General features: G+C 40.4%; 2 protein-coding genes across 5 annotated transcripts in view; one reads left to right on the forward strand and one right to left on the reverse strand.

Moving 5' to 3' along the window:
* The window catches only part of SDCBP (syndecan binding protein), a 29,204-nt gene extending 16,426 nt beyond the window's left edge, over positions 1-12,778 (forward strand). Inside the window, exons 4-9 of one of the 3 annotated variants that reach the window (XM_034762976.1) lie at positions 3,107-3,216; positions 3,607-3,771; positions 6,611-6,786; positions 8,169-8,340; positions 9,340-9,431; positions 11,985-12,778. In XM_034762976.1, the coding sequence (XP_034618867.1) occupies positions 3,107-3,216; positions 3,607-3,771; positions 6,611-6,786; positions 8,169-8,340; positions 9,340-9,431; positions 11,985-12,039 (770 nt within the window). In that variant the 3' untranslated portion in view covers positions 12,040-12,778. The remainder of the gene's footprint in view (positions 1-3,106; positions 3,217-3,606; positions 3,772-6,610; positions 6,787-8,168; positions 8,341-9,339; positions 9,432-11,984) is intronic. The other 2 variants (XM_034762977.1, XM_034762978.1) reach the window with 2 other exon arrangements.
* Positions 12,779-15,364: 2,586 nt separating this feature from the next.
* NSMAF (neutral sphingomyelinase activation associated factor) overlaps positions 15,365-17,818 on the reverse strand; it is a 58,624-nt gene continuing 56,170 nt past the window's right edge. For both annotated transcript variants that reach the window (XM_034762980.1, XM_034762979.1), the window contains one exon: positions 15,365-15,758. In XM_034762980.1, the coding sequence (XP_034618871.1) occupies positions 15,664-15,758 (95 nt within the window). In that variant the 3' untranslated portion in view covers positions 15,365-15,663. The remainder of the gene's footprint in view (positions 15,759-17,818) is intronic.

Here is a 17,818-nt window from a genome sequence, read left to right on the forward strand (position 1 = left end):
GAACAACAACATCTTGAAGAACTAGTCACTATAAGATTCAATGGTTTTAAATATTTTAATGCAGCATTAAGTTTGCTTGGTGGAATGTTGTTACCTTGCAGAACATTGAGTTGAGCAAAACTCAAACTTCTGAAAACTAGGAAATGCAGAGTTAAGATTGCCCATGCAACCTTAACTCTGTTCTCTTTCAGCAGTGCCCCAGTAGGCCCTGTTAACACACACCTTTTCTCTGCCCACCCCACTATTCCTGAAATACAGAAGCACCTTGTCTCCTTTTACAGCCTGTTCACTGTCACCCATAGCATTCCATCCAGATTGGGATGTACTGGCAGTATTGGTGGCGCACAGGGCTTGGGATGTACTGGCAGAGTTGCAGGTGCCATCCATCCACATAACCCTCATCTCTTTTCTGCAGCCCCAACCCCTTTCCCCCTCTATTCCTCTCCTCCCTGATACGCTTTCCCTCCCAGGAAGCATTTACATGTCTAAGTTTTTTCACTCAGTGACTGATTACATTATCCCCAAAATAAAATTGCCACCCGTGACTCTCAAATTATAACAACCTCCAGCCACTCATCCATAACTTCTTTTGTCTTAGGTGGAGGGTTTGTGATTAACTTATCTTTAGTTGTGTTAACTGAAGGTTGAATTCACAGCCGTCCAGAGACTGTTGATTCATCCCATCCTTAGCACCTCTCACTTTAACAATATAGGGCAACAAAAGGAAACAATTTTGGGGGGGCTGTAATGCAGGAATCCCTTGGTCAGGTGACCCCAAATTTGTATTACCTAATGCTATCCCACGCCACCATGAAGCACACCAAATTTCAGAGCAGTCCGGTTAACTGTTTCAATTTGAGAGTACTTGCAAGAGTGGAGCTTCAAAGCTTATGAATGGCAGTAATGGAAATCTAGCACTTTTTCTGTATTGGTGCTTTTTCTTACTACTTTTCTCAGTTTGGGTCTTCCCCCAGAGATTTCATGGGTGCCATGCACTGTCTTGGATAAGATTTGACAGATTGAGATTATTTTGACCCGCCTTCTGTCAATAGTTCTTTAGCTCTGGGCAAAAAACCCCAACCTAGAAACTTTTTAAAATATTGCTGGTTTTTGCGGGCGGACTTGTATTTCTGCACCATGGGCTCAAATGACTCCATTTGGGTCACCAATCCTGCTCTACACCCTCCCAAGGCATACCAAATTTCAAAGACATCCGACTGAACATGTCAATTTTAGAGGATTTAGGAAAGGTAACCTTTAAACAGATATTGTGGAGCAACCTTAATTATAGAGGTGCCACTGCTCCACCATAATTAATTGCCCCCCTTTTTTTGGTCACCCAACTGCACTGCTATTGAGCAGAACTATTCTTTAAAAAATTGGCTTTTTCTCCATTATAGTTGAGTACAGTTTTATGGCTTTAAACTATTAAGTGTTAAATGTCTTGGAACAGTTATTTTTGACTTTAAAAAACAATCTTCATGGCTTTCCTGAAATTTCCAGTGACCAATAACTCAATATTAAAATATTTTTATACCACTTCCTATCAACAAAACTGACTCTCTTCTTGTTGTAATAAAGCAATAACTTCTTCCAATTTTTGCCATGATGTAATAATACCTGTTTGCTCTCTGGGAAAGCACATTCTGCTCCCTTGGTGTTACTATTCCACAGAAACTGACTTGCAGCTAATAGCTTTCTGGCCCTTCTGAAGGCTTTTATTCCCATGAAAGATTTGGCCAAACACCGTCTTATAAAGTGGATTGTGTGCCTCGGTTTCATATAGCTGTAAGAAGTGAATTGTATTAGAGCAAACTATCAAGATGTTTACTGTCAGCTGATTCTATTGAAAGCAGAAATATATTAATCACTAAGTACAGTGAAACACTTAAAACATTGTACAATGAAAAGCAAATTCACAGTAGCTTTAAATGAAAAATCTTTTGTGTAACACTCAGCATTTTGAACTTGCAAGATAGGAAATTCAGAAGGTTTTCATAGTGCCATTAACTTGCTGGTACTACACAGTGTATCAGGGTACTTAATAGTTTCATCGGTAATTAAAATATTTTAAGTATAAATTCAGTATTTTAAAGTAATTAAAATACCTTGTTGCCCTAGGGAAATTGACACCACAGTTAGTTAAAATGTGATTACTATTGTTCAGGACAGATCATCCTTTTCAATTTTAATTTATGCATCAACTAATTTAAGTGGCAAAACAAATAGGTATTGAAGAGAATGAATAGTTCATGCTTTTCTAACCTGTGCTTACTCATATTCAGTACAACCACCTCAGAAAGTTGAAATAACTGAGGGTCACACTGGACATGCTTCTGGTAAAACCTGTAGAAAGGGGTATACTGGGAGGGAATTCCTTTAGGCTTATTCTTCTTTCCCCTGTTGACAGGATATGGCTATGACCTCTTGCCTTCCAAAACTTCACAGGTACCTGGGGATCTTCAAAAAGCAAGGATAGTCTGTATGGAGTCTCTGAGAGAACTATTGATCTGATACTTCGCTCCCTTGCAACATGTGCATGCCCATCCAGATTGGGTACCTCCCAATGCAGAGTCCCTCATATAGTCCTGGGAATGGGGTGAAAGGGAAATGGTCCCCCCTCCCACCACTTCCGCACAGGCCTGGGGAGACAAAAGTGCATGCCTTCTGCTCAGAGATTTCCAGAGCTTTCTCACCTCATGTCTGTGATGTCAAATCCCTTCACCCTTGTTTTCATGAATCACTGGAAACTAAAAATGGTGTGAAATAGATTCTACTGGGATTTAAAAAAAAAAGGCTAAAAATTACCTGAACAATGGAGAGTGCCTTATGTAAAATGTGGAAGTAGCCAAGTATCTTAAGATGGGTGACAAAATAGTAGTACTGTTCTAATGGATGATATTGCATGTGCTTTCAGAGGCAAAGTTTGTTGCTATTGATGCAGTTGACCTTGAAGTAAAGTACTGGAACAGACAAGTAACATATAGGAACGTAATCTACAGTGTTCTTTTAGTAAATCAGTAAATATTTAGTATTTTAGTGAATAAACATTTTCTATATTCTAAATAGTGAATCATTTACTTTGTATTTTTTTTTCTTTCACTAGGCCTCTATCCCAGACTATACCCAGAACTTTCTGAGTACATGGGTCTGAGTCTTAATGAAGAAGAGGTACAGAAAAACTTGCCAATGGTTGCAGATACACAATCTCAGGGGGTAGGTACCGTTCAAGTAAACCTGATTTTTAGAAAACACAGACAGGATATTTATTAACAAAATAACTTGCTCTTAAAAATAGGACTCCCCATATTCTATTTAGTGGATTATACTTCTGGTCATTACCATAGTTAACCAGTGATGGATTAATGATCTTAAGATGCTAAGTCATTCCATCTCTAGAGTTTACCTTTCAGTAAGAACTTTGTATAAAGACACTTTTACTAAACTTTAACAATGTTATTATCCCCAAAATAACTAGAAGTAAGACATCTTAAAATTTCATTTATTTGTGTGAAAATGTGATTTCATTTTGACTGACATGTCTTGTTCAGCTGTCTACACAAGTTGCTGTTCTAAGTAGTTTGATGTTGTGTGGTTTTTAATCAGCAGCAGCTGGTAACAAGACCCTCCAGTGTGAATTATATGGTGGCTCCAGTAACTGGAAACGATATTGGAATTCGCAGAGCAGAGATTAAACAAGGCATCCGTGAAATAATTGTGTGTAAAGATCAGGATGGAAAAATCGGACTTCGTCTTAAATCTATAGACAATGTAAGTATATGGAAACTTAATTCTGTCTTGATTCTGTAGATCAGTAAGTGAATCCTGTTGTAATCAAAATTAAATTGTATGGGAGTGTGAAGTTGCTGATGCAAAGGCATGTATTTGTGTTTAATACAAAATGGGGTAGACTTCTACCAAGTGTATAACGTTTCTAGTATCTTATCTATGGCTGCTGTTTTGTCTTCTGTTAACGCTTTCAAAATATACTAATAGATTAGAGATCTAAACTTAAGTACTACATAATTATTTACTCTTATATAAATGTATAGAAGCAACTGGCATTATGTACTACTTGTACATTTAGTACCTAAGTTTACACATAGCACCTCTTTATATAGTAAGTACAGATTGTGACAGGTTTCCCTCCCCCTGGGGTACCCCTGAGCCCCACCAGCCTGGGCTCCCTCTCACACTGTGCTGCTGTGAAAAGCTGCAGGCATGCTCCCGGTCTTACACTTCCACACAGGTAGAACCACTCCCAGCTGCAGTTCTCTGACTAGCCACTGCATGTGAACCAACAAGAGAGAGACTACAGCCAACATAACCACCAGTTTCCCAGCCTAGGACCCCAGAGCTGTACTGTCCTGCCCTGGTACAAACCCCAACCCAGTATGAATTTATTATCCAGTTCACCTCCCCTCACAATGTGGAGAGGAAATGCAACAGCCCCTCTGAGCTAAGATTCCCATGCACTTCACTCCAAACTCACTGGTTTAGATTAAAGCATAAAATACATTTATTAACTACAAAAGATAGATTTTAAGTTGTTATAAGTGATCGCAAACAGATCAAAGGCAGATTACCTAGTAAATAAACAAAAATGCAAACTAAGCTTAACATCCTAGAAAGATAGGATTTGAATTAACAGTATCTCACCCTGACAGATGATACAAGCGGGCTGCAGAGTCGACACTTGCTTTGCAGTTTGGCATGCCCAGTTGTTTCATATACAGGCTAGAAATCCCTTTAGTCTGGATCCAGCACTTCCCCCCCCAATTCAGTCTTTGTTGCTCAGGTGTTTCCAGGAGTTGTCTTGTGTGGGGAGCAAAGAACCACTGATGATGTCCCTCCTCTACCTTATATAGTTTTAGCATATGGCGGGGAACCCTTTGTTTCAAAACTTGGTTCCCAAACTGGTTTGTGGAAAAATACTGACATCCAAGATGGAGTCGAGAGACGTGCTCTGGTCGCATGCCCTTGCAGTGTTATAACAGCCATTGCTTACAGGCTGGCCAAAATGCCCACAGGAAGGTTAATCTGTTTCACAGTCCATTGTCTTTGCTGATAGGCCATCAGCCCCGTCTGGCTTCTTCATTGTTGTATTTGAAAGGCTAGTTGAGGGTCTCACCCAGAGTAAGCACGATTGAAATACAGATATGTAGTCAATGTTCCTAATTTTAGATACAAAAATGATACATGCATACAAATCGTATTCAGCAAATCATAACTTTCCCAATGACACCTCACATGACTCATCTTGTACAAAATGCATCGTAATTATGCTATAATCGTATCATAATAATATCACCATGAAGAATACAGGGTGCAGTGTCACACAGATATTGGACACCTTTCAGTTATCTGCTATTGTACTTGTTAAATGGCATTTTGGTCACTAGCTCAATAGCTTTAGTCTTTATTCCTAAACTATCAATGGGTAACACATGTAGTTTAATTTCTCATTATGCTATTAACCACTAGTAAGAGTGCCTTTAGATTAGGACCATATGCTACTGATGGGGGAACATTAGGTAAAGTGAAGCTCTGATTTGGCCTACACTATCTACAAAGAGTAATGCCAAAGTTTGCTTTTGTTGTTCTCCTTTGTGGTGACCAAAGGTGCAAAGAAATCATATTAACTTCTCTGCAGCCAGTCTCTCCTCATTGTGGCCTCTGAGTATTCCCAACTGTGAAACAGACATGTTAACTTGTCACATTCTTAAAAACTGACCTGCAAAAGCAGGAGAAACTGGGCTTGTGTCCAAGGTATCAAAAGTTTAATTATCTTATGGCTTTTTTTAAACTAGAAATTCTGGTGTGGGCTATCTTGAAGTCTCTAAGGTTTTGTCTGCATTTCGGAAACATCCCACTATTGTCAACTGAACAGGTGTTAAGATCTTTGTGCCCCAGCATAGGTGGGGTTTAGCATTCAGCATCCTTTCATGAAAGTGAAGTGGGAGCAAGTCTAATAGCATGGTGTTGATAACCATAATTGCAGACACAACCCTATCTACATTAGGGCTCCTAGTATTTCTAGTTTTCCTTTCTAACTGTAGACAGGGTCCATGATGACTGAAGCACTACTAAAACAAGCTCACAGGAATCAAAGCTGAGTAGTTGAAAGAGGAAGGGGTTTTCAGTCAACTGTGTTAACACCTGTTTCTCAGACTAGCATTTGAGATACGTAAAATCCATTGCTAAAGAGTCACCATCCTTCACCACTTAATGCAAGTCTTTAAAGCTCACAATAAACCTGCTTTGAGATGCCAAGAGATCCTGCAGTTCTGTCTATCACTTCCTGATAGTTCTGTGGTGGTAATACTTCATTTTTAAAAATGAAGTAAAACAAGATTTCAGGCCTTCATTGTATCAGAAAAGGATTAATAAGCTTTTTAGCTTTTGTAGGTCACCTTTGTATGTATTTAAAAAAAAAAAAAAAAGGCCTATTCATCTCCTGCAGTGTATCTGTATTTTTAAAAGTTGCAGTTGTTCAACCCATCTTCTGCTTGCTGTTTATGTATACTTTATGTAATGTATAAAATAGGCACTGGGAACTTTTTCTGACTGTTAATACTCAAGAATAATAAATTTTTATCACTCCATTTAGGGTATATTTGTCCAGTTAGTACAAGCCAACTCTCCAGCATCTTTAGCTGGTCTGAGGTTTGGGGACCAAGTTCTGCAAATTAATGGTGAAAATTGTGCAGGATGGAGCTCTGAGAAATCCCATAAAGTTCTCAAGCAGGCTTCAGGGGAGAGAATTTCAATGATCATTCGTGACAGGTAAAACTATCAAGCAAAAATGGAAAGTGATCGTTCATTATTATTTATTTGTATTGCAGTAGCACAATGGGTCCCTAGTCCAGGCATGGGATTCTTCTGTGTTTAAGCACCAAACATGCATAACAATGACTATCCCTGCCCCAAAGAGCTTACAGTCTAAGTAGTTCAGAAGCTTCCTTTTCATGTCTAATATTTCATGAGTAAATCTGTTAAATTAAGACTGTTGGCAAGGGCTAACTCTGTCGCAGGCAGGTATTATGCACAGTTTCTCGCAAACTCTGCCAATGCAATTCTGCTTAGGTTTTTGCTACTTTGGTCTAGGCCTCTTTTGAATAGAAAAAAGTATACGAGTATCTTAAGACAATTTCATTTACTATCTGTCTAGTCCTGAGTTCAAGGTTATTCATGGCAGAGCCACTGATATTCAATTATTTCCAAGATTTTTGCCTTAAAATATGTCTTTATGTATAAATGCATACAGTATTTTGGTATTGATCTGGAATCTTAATTTTCATATTGAAAGCTTTGAAGTTACCCTTTAACTTTGTCTTTAGCAATACAAACTTGTGCCGTTTTAATTAGCAGTGTGTTTTTTACACTGTTAGTTAAACTAAGTGTCTGCATACAAATTTGCACTTAACTTAAACTGGTTTAAAAACACACCAGTGCAAGTTTGTATGTGGACGAGTATTAGGCCTTCAGAAAGGAGACCAGTGATCTAATCGATATGTGCCAATGCTATGTTAGTTATCTTGTAACACTTGCAGGCCAATCCATTGTACAAGAACATGTAATTTAAAATGTAAATATATATATGTTAAAGAGGGTGGGAAATTTACATATTTCCTGTGGCATAGGGGAATATCTGTAAAAAGCCAATGAACAATGATTATAGCTTGAGTGGAAAAATAAGCTTAAATTAAGTGAAGTAGCTGGTTATATCAAGATGTTTCAGCATATAGTTGAAAGTAAGGGTGTGTAGAGTACATTAGTCACCTAAAATACCATAGTCTCTTTCAATACTGAAGTGAACTTTTTTTTTGCATTTTGTATTAGAATCATAACTTGAAACTGAAATGGCAATTACTCATACAATTGAATAATCAAAACTGAATTCTGTGAATGTATTGAGCTTAATCTGTATAACTTTTATAAATATTTTAGCTAGCAAAGTGGATAGTACCAATATTGAGAACAGACATTTCAGACAAAAGGAATACTTGTAGGTCAAAAATAGTGCATCCCATAATATATTATAACATTTACAATAACAGCTCTACAGGTTTTTAGTAGTAACTCTAATTTCTTATGGAATTGTTCAGTATATGTTGAATACTTGCTGAATATAGTACAATAATATGTTGTGAACATATTTCTTACAGGCCTTTTGAACGAACTCTTACTATGCATAAGGACAGCACAGGTCATGTTGGTTTCATATTCAAAAATGGAAAAGTAACCTCAATAGTGAAAGACAGTTCTGCTGCTAGAAATGGACTTCTTACAGAGCACAACATGTGTGAAATAAATGGCCAGAACGTAATTGGACTGAAGGTAAAGTAATGTGCTTTACAAAAACAAATTCAGCGTAACAATAGTCCTATCTTCATACTTTTCTGAGAGGGGAGTGGTGCTTTTAGAAGATCTCAATTATGGTATACGAGAGTCATTCTGAACATTTAGTGATGTGACTTTTTACCAGTCGATGTAATCAAGAGTGCTCAACGAAATTTTAACATCTCCATATCAGAGGGTCTTCTATCTGATTATTCCAGTTTACTGTGTCTCTTAGGCCTGGTCTATACTACCCGCCTGAATCGGCGGGTAGAAATCGACCTCTCGGGGATCGATTTATCGCGTCCCGTCGGGACGCGACAATCGGTCCCCGAATCGGCGCTCTAACTCCACCAGCGGAGGTGGTAGTAAGCGCCGCCGACAAAAACCGGCAGAAGTCGATTTTGCCGCCGTCCTCACAACGGGGTAAGTCGGCTGTAATACGTCGAATTCAGCTACGCTATTCACGTAGCTGAATTTGCGTATCTTAAATCGACTCCCCGCTGTAGTGTAGATGTACCCTTAGCCAGGTAGAAATGGCTTTTAATAGAGTTAGGCTCTTGACAAAAACCTAAGGATAAAACTAGTTATCAACTTTCTTAAACTCTCTGCCTTAGCATAGCTTCTCTAAGAATTGTGTGCCTGGTATTTATTCTCCTGCTCCATCTGGAGACATGAGGTACAGCTTGCTACATGTTCACTTGCCAGTATCAACATTGGCAGTGATTGCCCTGCGAACTTATGACTTCCAGTCCAGGGTTTCCTTCTTGTGTCAGGGTACACGCTGACCCTTGTATTCCAAGACCAGGGATCTTTTAGTAATGGTAAAAGCTGTTGTTTGGTCCTAGTCTACATTGGATATCTTCCCTTAGTGCTTCCTTGCAGACATTTTGAAAAGGTTCTTTGTGCCCTGTTTATAGTTCGTAGCTGCTAGGCAGATGCGGAAGGATTTCAGGGATTCAGATCATGAGGTTTTGTTCATTTGTATTTCATTAACAGGACTCCCAAATTGCAGATATATTGGCAACAGCTGGGAATGTTGTGACAATTACTATCATGCCTTCATATATCTTTGAACACATAATTAAGAGGTAAGCAAGAAAACTTTTAATCATTTTTTAAAAATAGCTAATTAGTTGCACAAATCTGCTTATTAAGTGTTGTGGAAATAATATTCCAATGGACAATTACTCCTTTGGTTCTAGGGTAAATTTTAACTCTCAAACATAAATGCATTTTATGTGATTGAGTCAAGAAAATACCAAATCTGGCATCAGGCATGCTGTGGAAATGCATTTACGCTAAGGGCTTTGGTGTAATGTTTCAGTTCACTAAAAAGATATTAATCTCAATTTGTGGGGTATGACCATGGTATCCTTTTAAGACAAAAGTTTGAAAACTTGTTTTCTGCAAACAAAACAGAGTAAACTGTTACAGAAGAAGTTAGTGGCAAGGAATTAGGGCACTGAAATAGCTTTATGGGGGAAGTATATAACATACAAAACTCCCACAGTTTAGACTAGATCTCAGATTATTGTAGAACAGTATTTGTATTTCATTTCAGTCCTGCTGTGACTCAGGCAGAGTTCATGTGTAATGTTAGAGTAGCTGATTAGAGAAATACCTTTTACTTCAAACAATTGTAAACCAGAAATGGAGTCTTTTGGGACTGGGAAATCATTGCCTTTAATCCTGTTAACGCAGTCAGATTAAAAGATCTCATATACAAAAAATCTGTAATATGTAACTTTCTGCTTCATTAATGTTTTTTTCAAAGTAACAGCCCTCTTTGAAATTTAGCCAAATATTTCAGAGTTGTAATGGATTTTTGAATATAGCAATGTATTTGAAATCTCAAATATTTATCAGGGGTTTGCTGTCAGTTTGGGAGATGTATTAGTTTGGGAGTCCAACCCGTGTCAGTACTAGTCCAGTAGTCTAGGTCCAGTACTAGTCAATGTTTTCATTAGTCCATTGGATAATGGAGTGGAGAGTGTGCCTATGACACCAAACTGGGAAGGATTGCAAGCAATTTGGAGGACAGGTTTAGAATTCAAAATGACCTCAACAAATTGTACAATTTTGGTCTGAAATCAACAAGATGAAATTCAATAAAGATAAGTGCCAAGTACTACACTTAAGAAGGAAAAATCAAATGCGCATCTACAAAATAGGAAATAACTAGCTAGGCAGTAGTCAGCAGAAGAGGATTTGGGATTTCTAGTGAATCACAAGTTGAATATGAGCTAACAATATGGTGCAGTTGTGAAAAAGGCTAATATCATTCTGGCGTGTATTAACAGGATTGTCCAATAAATAGAAAGGGCTTGCCTACACAGTGAGGCGATGTGCACTAGAGGGGTGTGAATCCTGTTGCATACTAACTTGCCTGTTGGACCAGGGGTGGGCAAACTACAGCCCATGGGCCGCATCCAGCCCGCCAGCCATTTTAATCTGGCCTTCGAGCTCCTGCTGGGGAGCAGGGTCTGGGGCTTGTCTGCGTGGCCCCCAGAAGCAGCGGCATGTTCCCCCCCCCCCCCAGCATCTACGCATAGGGGCAGCCAGGGAGTTCCACTCCGCACACTGCCCCCGACCCATTGGCTGGGACCATGGCCAATGCGAGCTACAAGGGCAGAGCCTGTGGACAGGGCAGTGCACAGCAGAGCTGCCTGGCTGCGCTTCTGTGTAGGAGCCGGAGGGGGGACCTGCTGCTGCTTCCAGGAGCCACTTGAGGTAAGCGCTGCTTGGAGCCTGCACCCCTGAGCTACCCCTCCATGCCCCAAACCCTTGCCCCAGCCCTGATCCCGCTCAGTCCCAGCCTGGAGCCCCCTCCTACACCCCAAACACTTCATCCCTAGCCCCATCCTATAGCCTGCACACCCAGCCAGAGCCCTCACCTCCTCCCACACCCTGACCCCAATTTTGTGAGCATTCATGGCCCACCATACAATTTCTATACCCAGATATGGCCTTCGGGCCAAAAAGTTTGCCAATCGCTGTGTTAGACCACGGTGATGCACTAAAACTAGTCCAGCTACTGTTAAGTATTTGAGTATATATGATTTCAGCTATGCACCAAGAACCCAACTCCAGTAGGAAACTCCCTATCCAAGATCCCTAATCTAATGTTTTTTTTAGCTGTTTCAGCTGACAAGTGTTCTGTTAAGCTGGACTAGACTCCACTATTCTCTATGTAAAACTGTGACATTCTTGCCATCTTCTTCATTAGTGATTTAAGCTTCTGCCACTACCTGAGCACCTGTTCTGGTTGCAGTATGACAAACGTATTGCTTTCAATGTTGAGGATGTAAAAAAGTTATCCTTATCTGTTACACTTAGCAGTTTCTCTATAGTAAACATCAGACAGAATACATCTCCCAGTTCTGCACCCATATACAAAGTATATTAGAATATTGTTTTCTTTGCTAACATACAAGGTAGAATAAAATGCCAACAGCACAGTTGCCTGCTAGTTTTCTATATCATTTGCTGCAATGTTCTGTTAACCTAGTAAGACAAAACGCTTTGATTTAAAACTTTGTCTCTCTAGTTTTGCTTTCTCTGCATTATTTTTAATAACAAAGTAAGGGTTTGGGGTTTTTTTACTTTTAGTAAAGGAGACTTTTTTTTTCCCACCCCCCCAGAATGGCTTCTGGCATCATGAAAAGTCTGATGGACCATACAATCCCTGAAGTCTAAATTTAAAGCCATTGTATTGTATATGCATCTGTAATGAGAACTCGGCTAATCTTGGGCTACTCTGCTCAGCAACTTCTTTGGATTCTACACATGAGCCTTCCTTGAGGCCAAGAGGGGATATGCTGCATTGAACATTTTACATTATATATAATGCCTGGGAATGTTACAGTTCAACATGTTATCTTGTTTATTCATACAACTGTAAGACTTATTTGTAGTCTAATGCTGATTTTACAAATGTGAAATTTTCAACAAAGTTCTGCTGATCTTTTTCTGTAGGATCATGCTACTCTAGTTTACTACTGTTTCTATGATTATAAGCCATTGCAACTAAAGGAAACTAATACATGTTTCTTCTGCACGTGATAGTATCAGTTATCCATGATTTAGAACATATTGCTGCTCTTTGTATGTTCCTTTTCGGACGAATAAGTATTTTTATTGCCTTCTCTTTGTAACCATATATTTAGAACAGTATATTTAGAAGATTGACTGACTATTTTAGTGGTAGTGTACTTTTTGTTCAAGTAATCTTGTTGGCTTTTTTGGCCAATTGAAAACCATGTTTAGCTAATATTGGCATTAAACCTTAAAGAAACGCTTTAAATGGTAAAGTATATAAATATCGATTGTTATGCTCAACTTTTTACTACTCTTACTTTACAAATTGTAACTCTCGAATATTCTTAAATTCTGTATCCTTAATCATGTTTAAAAATAAAGTTCAGGAATAACCACATAAGATTTCAAAACTTTTATGGATATATTTTTTAAGATGTAGGATGAACATTTTAAAATGCAGTGTAATGTTGTCAATTAATGACTGTTCAAGCAAACTGAGCTTAAGGATAAAGGTTAACCAGGAAGTATATCCTAATTAAATTAAAATTGATACTGAGCGATGGCTTCCCATGGGATCAGGGCCCTGACTGAAGCGGCACTCCTGGTACCAGAAGTGTCATGATGTCGCACGCGCCCTGAGCTGCTGCCGGTGTTGAAGGCATTCTCACCTCTGGCGAGGCACGCATGAATGGCACCGGACTACTCCGTTCTACCGGAGTTGGAGGTCTCTGTCTCAGTGGGGATCATGGGCTGCCCAACACGGGTCTAGCCTCACCCTGATCTTTCTCCCGGTGCTGCTGAGTCTTCCCTTGCTTCTTAGAAGGGGAGCAGTGCCAGCTCACTGACGGGGCCTCACTGTGCTCCGATGACGTGGAATCAGGACGGCGTGCCTGGGGCACTTCGCTGTGTGCCAAGGATGAGGTGCCCAGCGTGGGGTTGGCTCAACACACTGGTGCTGGGGCAACACTGACTCCATTAGGAGAGCTTGGTGTCTAATTGAATTAAATTAAATTCAATTCATGGAGCTATCCCATCTCCTAGAACTGGAAGGGAGCTTGAAAGATCATCAAGTCCAGCCCTCTGCCTTCACTAGCAGGACCAAGTACTGATTTTTGCCCCAGATCCCTAAGTGGTTCCCTCAAGGATTGAACTCGCAACCCTGGGTTTAGCAGGCCAATGCTCAAACCACTGAGCTATCCCTCCCCCCCTCATGCTCCTTCTTTGTTCGCGGCTTGAAGGAGCGGCAGATTTTACACTTCTCACTAATGTAAGCCTGGGCCACGGCACTAACAGAGAAAAGTTCACCAAGTAACTTCAGGGAAAGCTGGATACCACTAAGGCTAGAAATGCTGCAGCAGAGCTGGAGCACAAGTTCCAACTACCTTCACTGGTGGCAAAAAGGAACTGAGGATGGGGGGAGCACACAGACCCCCTTATGTTGGTGCCACCCCAGGGGTTTGCAGCAGTGCTCCCCCACTACGGATGCTGCTAAGGGAAAACCTTCCAGCACTGGTGCACATGGCGAGCACGCTCACCTACTGTGGAATACACAGGAGCAATCATTCAAAGAACCACCAACTCTTCAGTTTGCTGGCAATTCCAAAAAACAAAATTAATTTTGGGTCAAACCAAAATTGAATTAAAAAAAAAAATCAAATGGTGGTTTGTTTTGAGCATCTAACATTAAGTTTGCTTAAAAAAAAATTTCCAAGTCATTTTGTGTGGAAAAATCAAAATATTCCTAGTGTCTAAACACTTCAATTTCTCTTTAAAAAAAAAAAAAAAAAAGGCCCCCCCCCTCCCCCCCCCCCCCCCCCCCCCAACCAAAAAACAATTTGGCAAAACTTTCAGTGTAACGAAGTGTTTTTTGCTGGATGTTTTTTTCCCCACTTTAAATCATGGTGTCCCTTACTAGACTCTGCCAGTGGAACAGGACTCAATTCTGACCCAGGGGTCAGCTCTAACTTGACCCTCCTTGGAAGGATACTAAGATGTATAAAGTGAGGTGACACTTTAGCTACAACCACAATGCTCCCGGGATTAAAATACACTCCTGCCAGAGCTGCAGCTTTTTTCAGGCACATTCTTGTTCACAGAGCAGCACCAGACATACAAGCAGCAAGCACTATTCAGACTTCACATTCATGCCCAGTTGGGAGAGTAGTGCTAGTCCATATTCTTTTATGGACCTCCTTGTTCACTATCCAAGGGGCACTGCTCACTAATCTCCCCCTCCTGAGGATACACAGGGGCCCCAAATAAAATGAGGTTATTATTCTCAGTCACTTCTGCAATCACACTACTTGCCCACCTTCCCCTCTGCATTGTTCTACAAAACATTAGAACTCTAGTTTGGGAGGATGAATGTAGGAGTAGGGCACTGATATCACTTTCCCATTTGAATAGGCATGTTCACCCCTATCCCCCACAACACCTATGGCCGCTCTGCAACTCAACCCTAGGAGGTACCAATTCCACCACTGTGAATATACAAAGGCAACTGGAAGAACAAGTTATTGGTAAGTAATCTTTCTCACAATCCCCAATTCTGCTCCCTTTGTGCAGGAGAAACATTTGTTCTGCTCCAAGTGGGACCTACTGCAGCTATCCTGTAGGTGATTGAAGTACAACAGCTGCCTCAGGTATAAGCACTCACTTTCTGTTCATGAGTAAGGATTCCTCCTTTACCCCCTGTTAAAACAAGAAGTTAGTAGTTCTACTTACTAGGAAGAAGGTAGGTGTGATAGAGGGGAGAGACTCTTTAGAGTGGTAGGGCTAAGTGAAGATCATGGTGTTTCCTTCTAATAAATTTGTAAAGAGCAGAGGTTGATGAAAGCGCTTTTGCTTAGAAGCCTCCAATTAAAAAAAAAAATGATGCACCAGATGCACCACAACATGGTGCTTGCGGAAATGAGAGGCTTGCTTTATTAATTCAAACATACACTACCCTATTTGATGCAGTTCAAGTAGATCACACAGTGACTGCAAGTTAAAATCTCTTTAATTACAGAAAAATAAGTCTTTCATCTTAAATTAAAACAAGCATTTTCAAGTTGAGACAATATGACAGCCATAATGAAATACAAAAAAATATTACAGTATGGAAATTACAGTACAAGAGCTTTAAATGAAGTCACCATAAGCTAGAAAGTTTTAGATAAACCAAGCTTTCTATTTGGTTGACCTTCCGCAGCCATCATTGCACATGGGTAAGTAAGTTCCTTTACGAAGTTTGGTTTAAAATACATTGAGTTCATTTAAATATCTGGAGGGAAAAGGCACTTAATATTGCAGTTTCCAGAACATGATTTGTTTATCTTCCCCTCCTGTGATAATACTGCTGCATTGCTCATTCATCCACATACAAGTTACAGCACCTGAGAACAACAGATAATTGAATTGTGTGTTAGATACAAATACAGTGGGAAGATTTGAGAAGTGTACGATTTTAAAAATCAAGTTTGCAGAAGATATTTGATGGGTAGTTTTGATCCAATTAATAGCACTGAACAGCACAGGCTTGCATTTCTCTTGCTTGAGCATGCTCAGTGATCTCATTTACAGTACATATACTTCACTCCAGGACACTGCATATCTTTAGCAGTCTTTTGAATTGAATGAATCAATTTAGCCGCAGCCATTTCCACTCTAATCAACTGGTAGAAGGCTACAAGAATTTTCCTTTAGCCCAACTTTCAGAGGACCCTTCACAGCATTCTTAAACCCTGCCACTTGACCCATTTCTCACATGTTAAAATCGGAGTTGGCATCCTACACAATCCTACAATACACTTCAGTGGGAGCATATGGCCAGAACCCTTGTGTTTTCTGAGATTCTACCCCTCCACGTAGAGCTGAATTTCACACACAAACTTTTATTACATTGCTGTTTCCAGCCCTCATAAGATCAAGGGAAACCTTAAAAGCAAACTGATGCTAGATGGTATTATCTTCAAGCCCTAGACACCCTGAAACAGCTTTGTGTCAGACTAACGCACTGAAAGTGTGGAGACTGTAAAATTGAATTTGATATCAAAATAAATATATGGACTTTGGACAGATTTTTTCAAAATTAGGTTTTATTAAATGTGGAAAATACAAACTCTGACTTTCCCAAAATCTCACATCTGCTGCAGAAACCTGGGTATTTTGCCATAGCTGGAGTATACTAGACCTTGAGTGCTATTAGAGCATCCTGTTTCCATCAGCACCACTGAAACACCCAAATCAGTAGAATTCAACATTTCTCCTGTTACTCTTTTCTCTTCCTCATGCCACCCAAGGGGCAGATCATCTCCCTTTATAATGCTGCTGGCCAGGAATAATGGCTTAAGGGTCCTCTGCATCTTCCACTAAAGCCAATGGGAAACTTTCTATGGTCTTAAATTTAGCATCTGATCCCATTGTCATTGGATTCACTGAAACAATGGAGTCCACAAAGCCTGAATTAGGTGCCTGGGCTCACTATACACAACACGGGGAGAGACCAAATGGGATACACAAAAGCCAACATGCTAGGTGAGGAGCTGCATAAGCCAGCCTAGGGGAGATGCCAATAAGAGGGGTATATCCTCAGTCCCGCCCTTCTCATGGAGTGAGTTGCCTTTCTCTGCCTATGACCCACAGCCAGGAACCTCTCTCCTGAAGTCAGGCAGCTTAGGCGCTTAAGCCCCTTTCTGCAGCAATAAGTTAGGTGCCTGCCTCATTCCACACAAAACAAGAGAAGGAGGAGCATCTCCCTTATAACCATTAGCCCAATGGTTAGAGCACTCACCTGGGATGCAGAAGATCACAGACCAATTCCTCCTCTGCCTGATGAGGGAAAGGATTTGAACAGGGGTTTCTCCCCACTCAGTTGAGTGCTGAAGCCAATGGACTATATAGTCACTCTGAGACCTGGTCTACACTTAAAATTTAGATCCACCGAGCTACAGCACGTAAAGGTGTGAAAAATTCATACCCCAAGCACAATAGTGAAGCCAACCGAACCCCTGGCATAGCATTTTGCTGCATGGAGAGGTGGATAAGCAATAAAAAAGGAAAAACCCCTTCCACTGCGGTAGGAAGTATCTACACTACAGAGCTACAACAGTATAGCTACAGGACGGTAGCGCCCATAATGTAGACATGACCTCACTCCCTCTGGCCCAATTCATATTTAACTATTCAAACACTGAATTAAAGTGGAACAGATTCAATAGGAGAGACTCGCCTGGGTCTCCTACCGTCTTGGGGAATACCCTAGGCATTGTGCTGAAGGTTAAAAGAGAGAGACCTCCTCCCCACCACCTTCTGGTTGCTGTGAGTGTAGTTAGACTGCTCTAAGCATGTCTACCAGATCAGGCTCTGCAGACAAGATAGGCAGAGTAGCACCTACGTTCCCCCATTTGCGGATGGTGCTAGGGCCTAGACAGGAGATAGTTGTCCAGATACCTAG

This window comes from Trachemys scripta, chromosome 2 (genome assembly GCF_013100865.1).
Source record: "Trachemys scripta elegans isolate TJP31775 chromosome 2, CAS_Tse_1.0, whole genome shotgun sequence".
Lineage (NCBI taxonomy): Eukaryota > Metazoa > Chordata > Testudines > Emydidae > Trachemys > Trachemys scripta.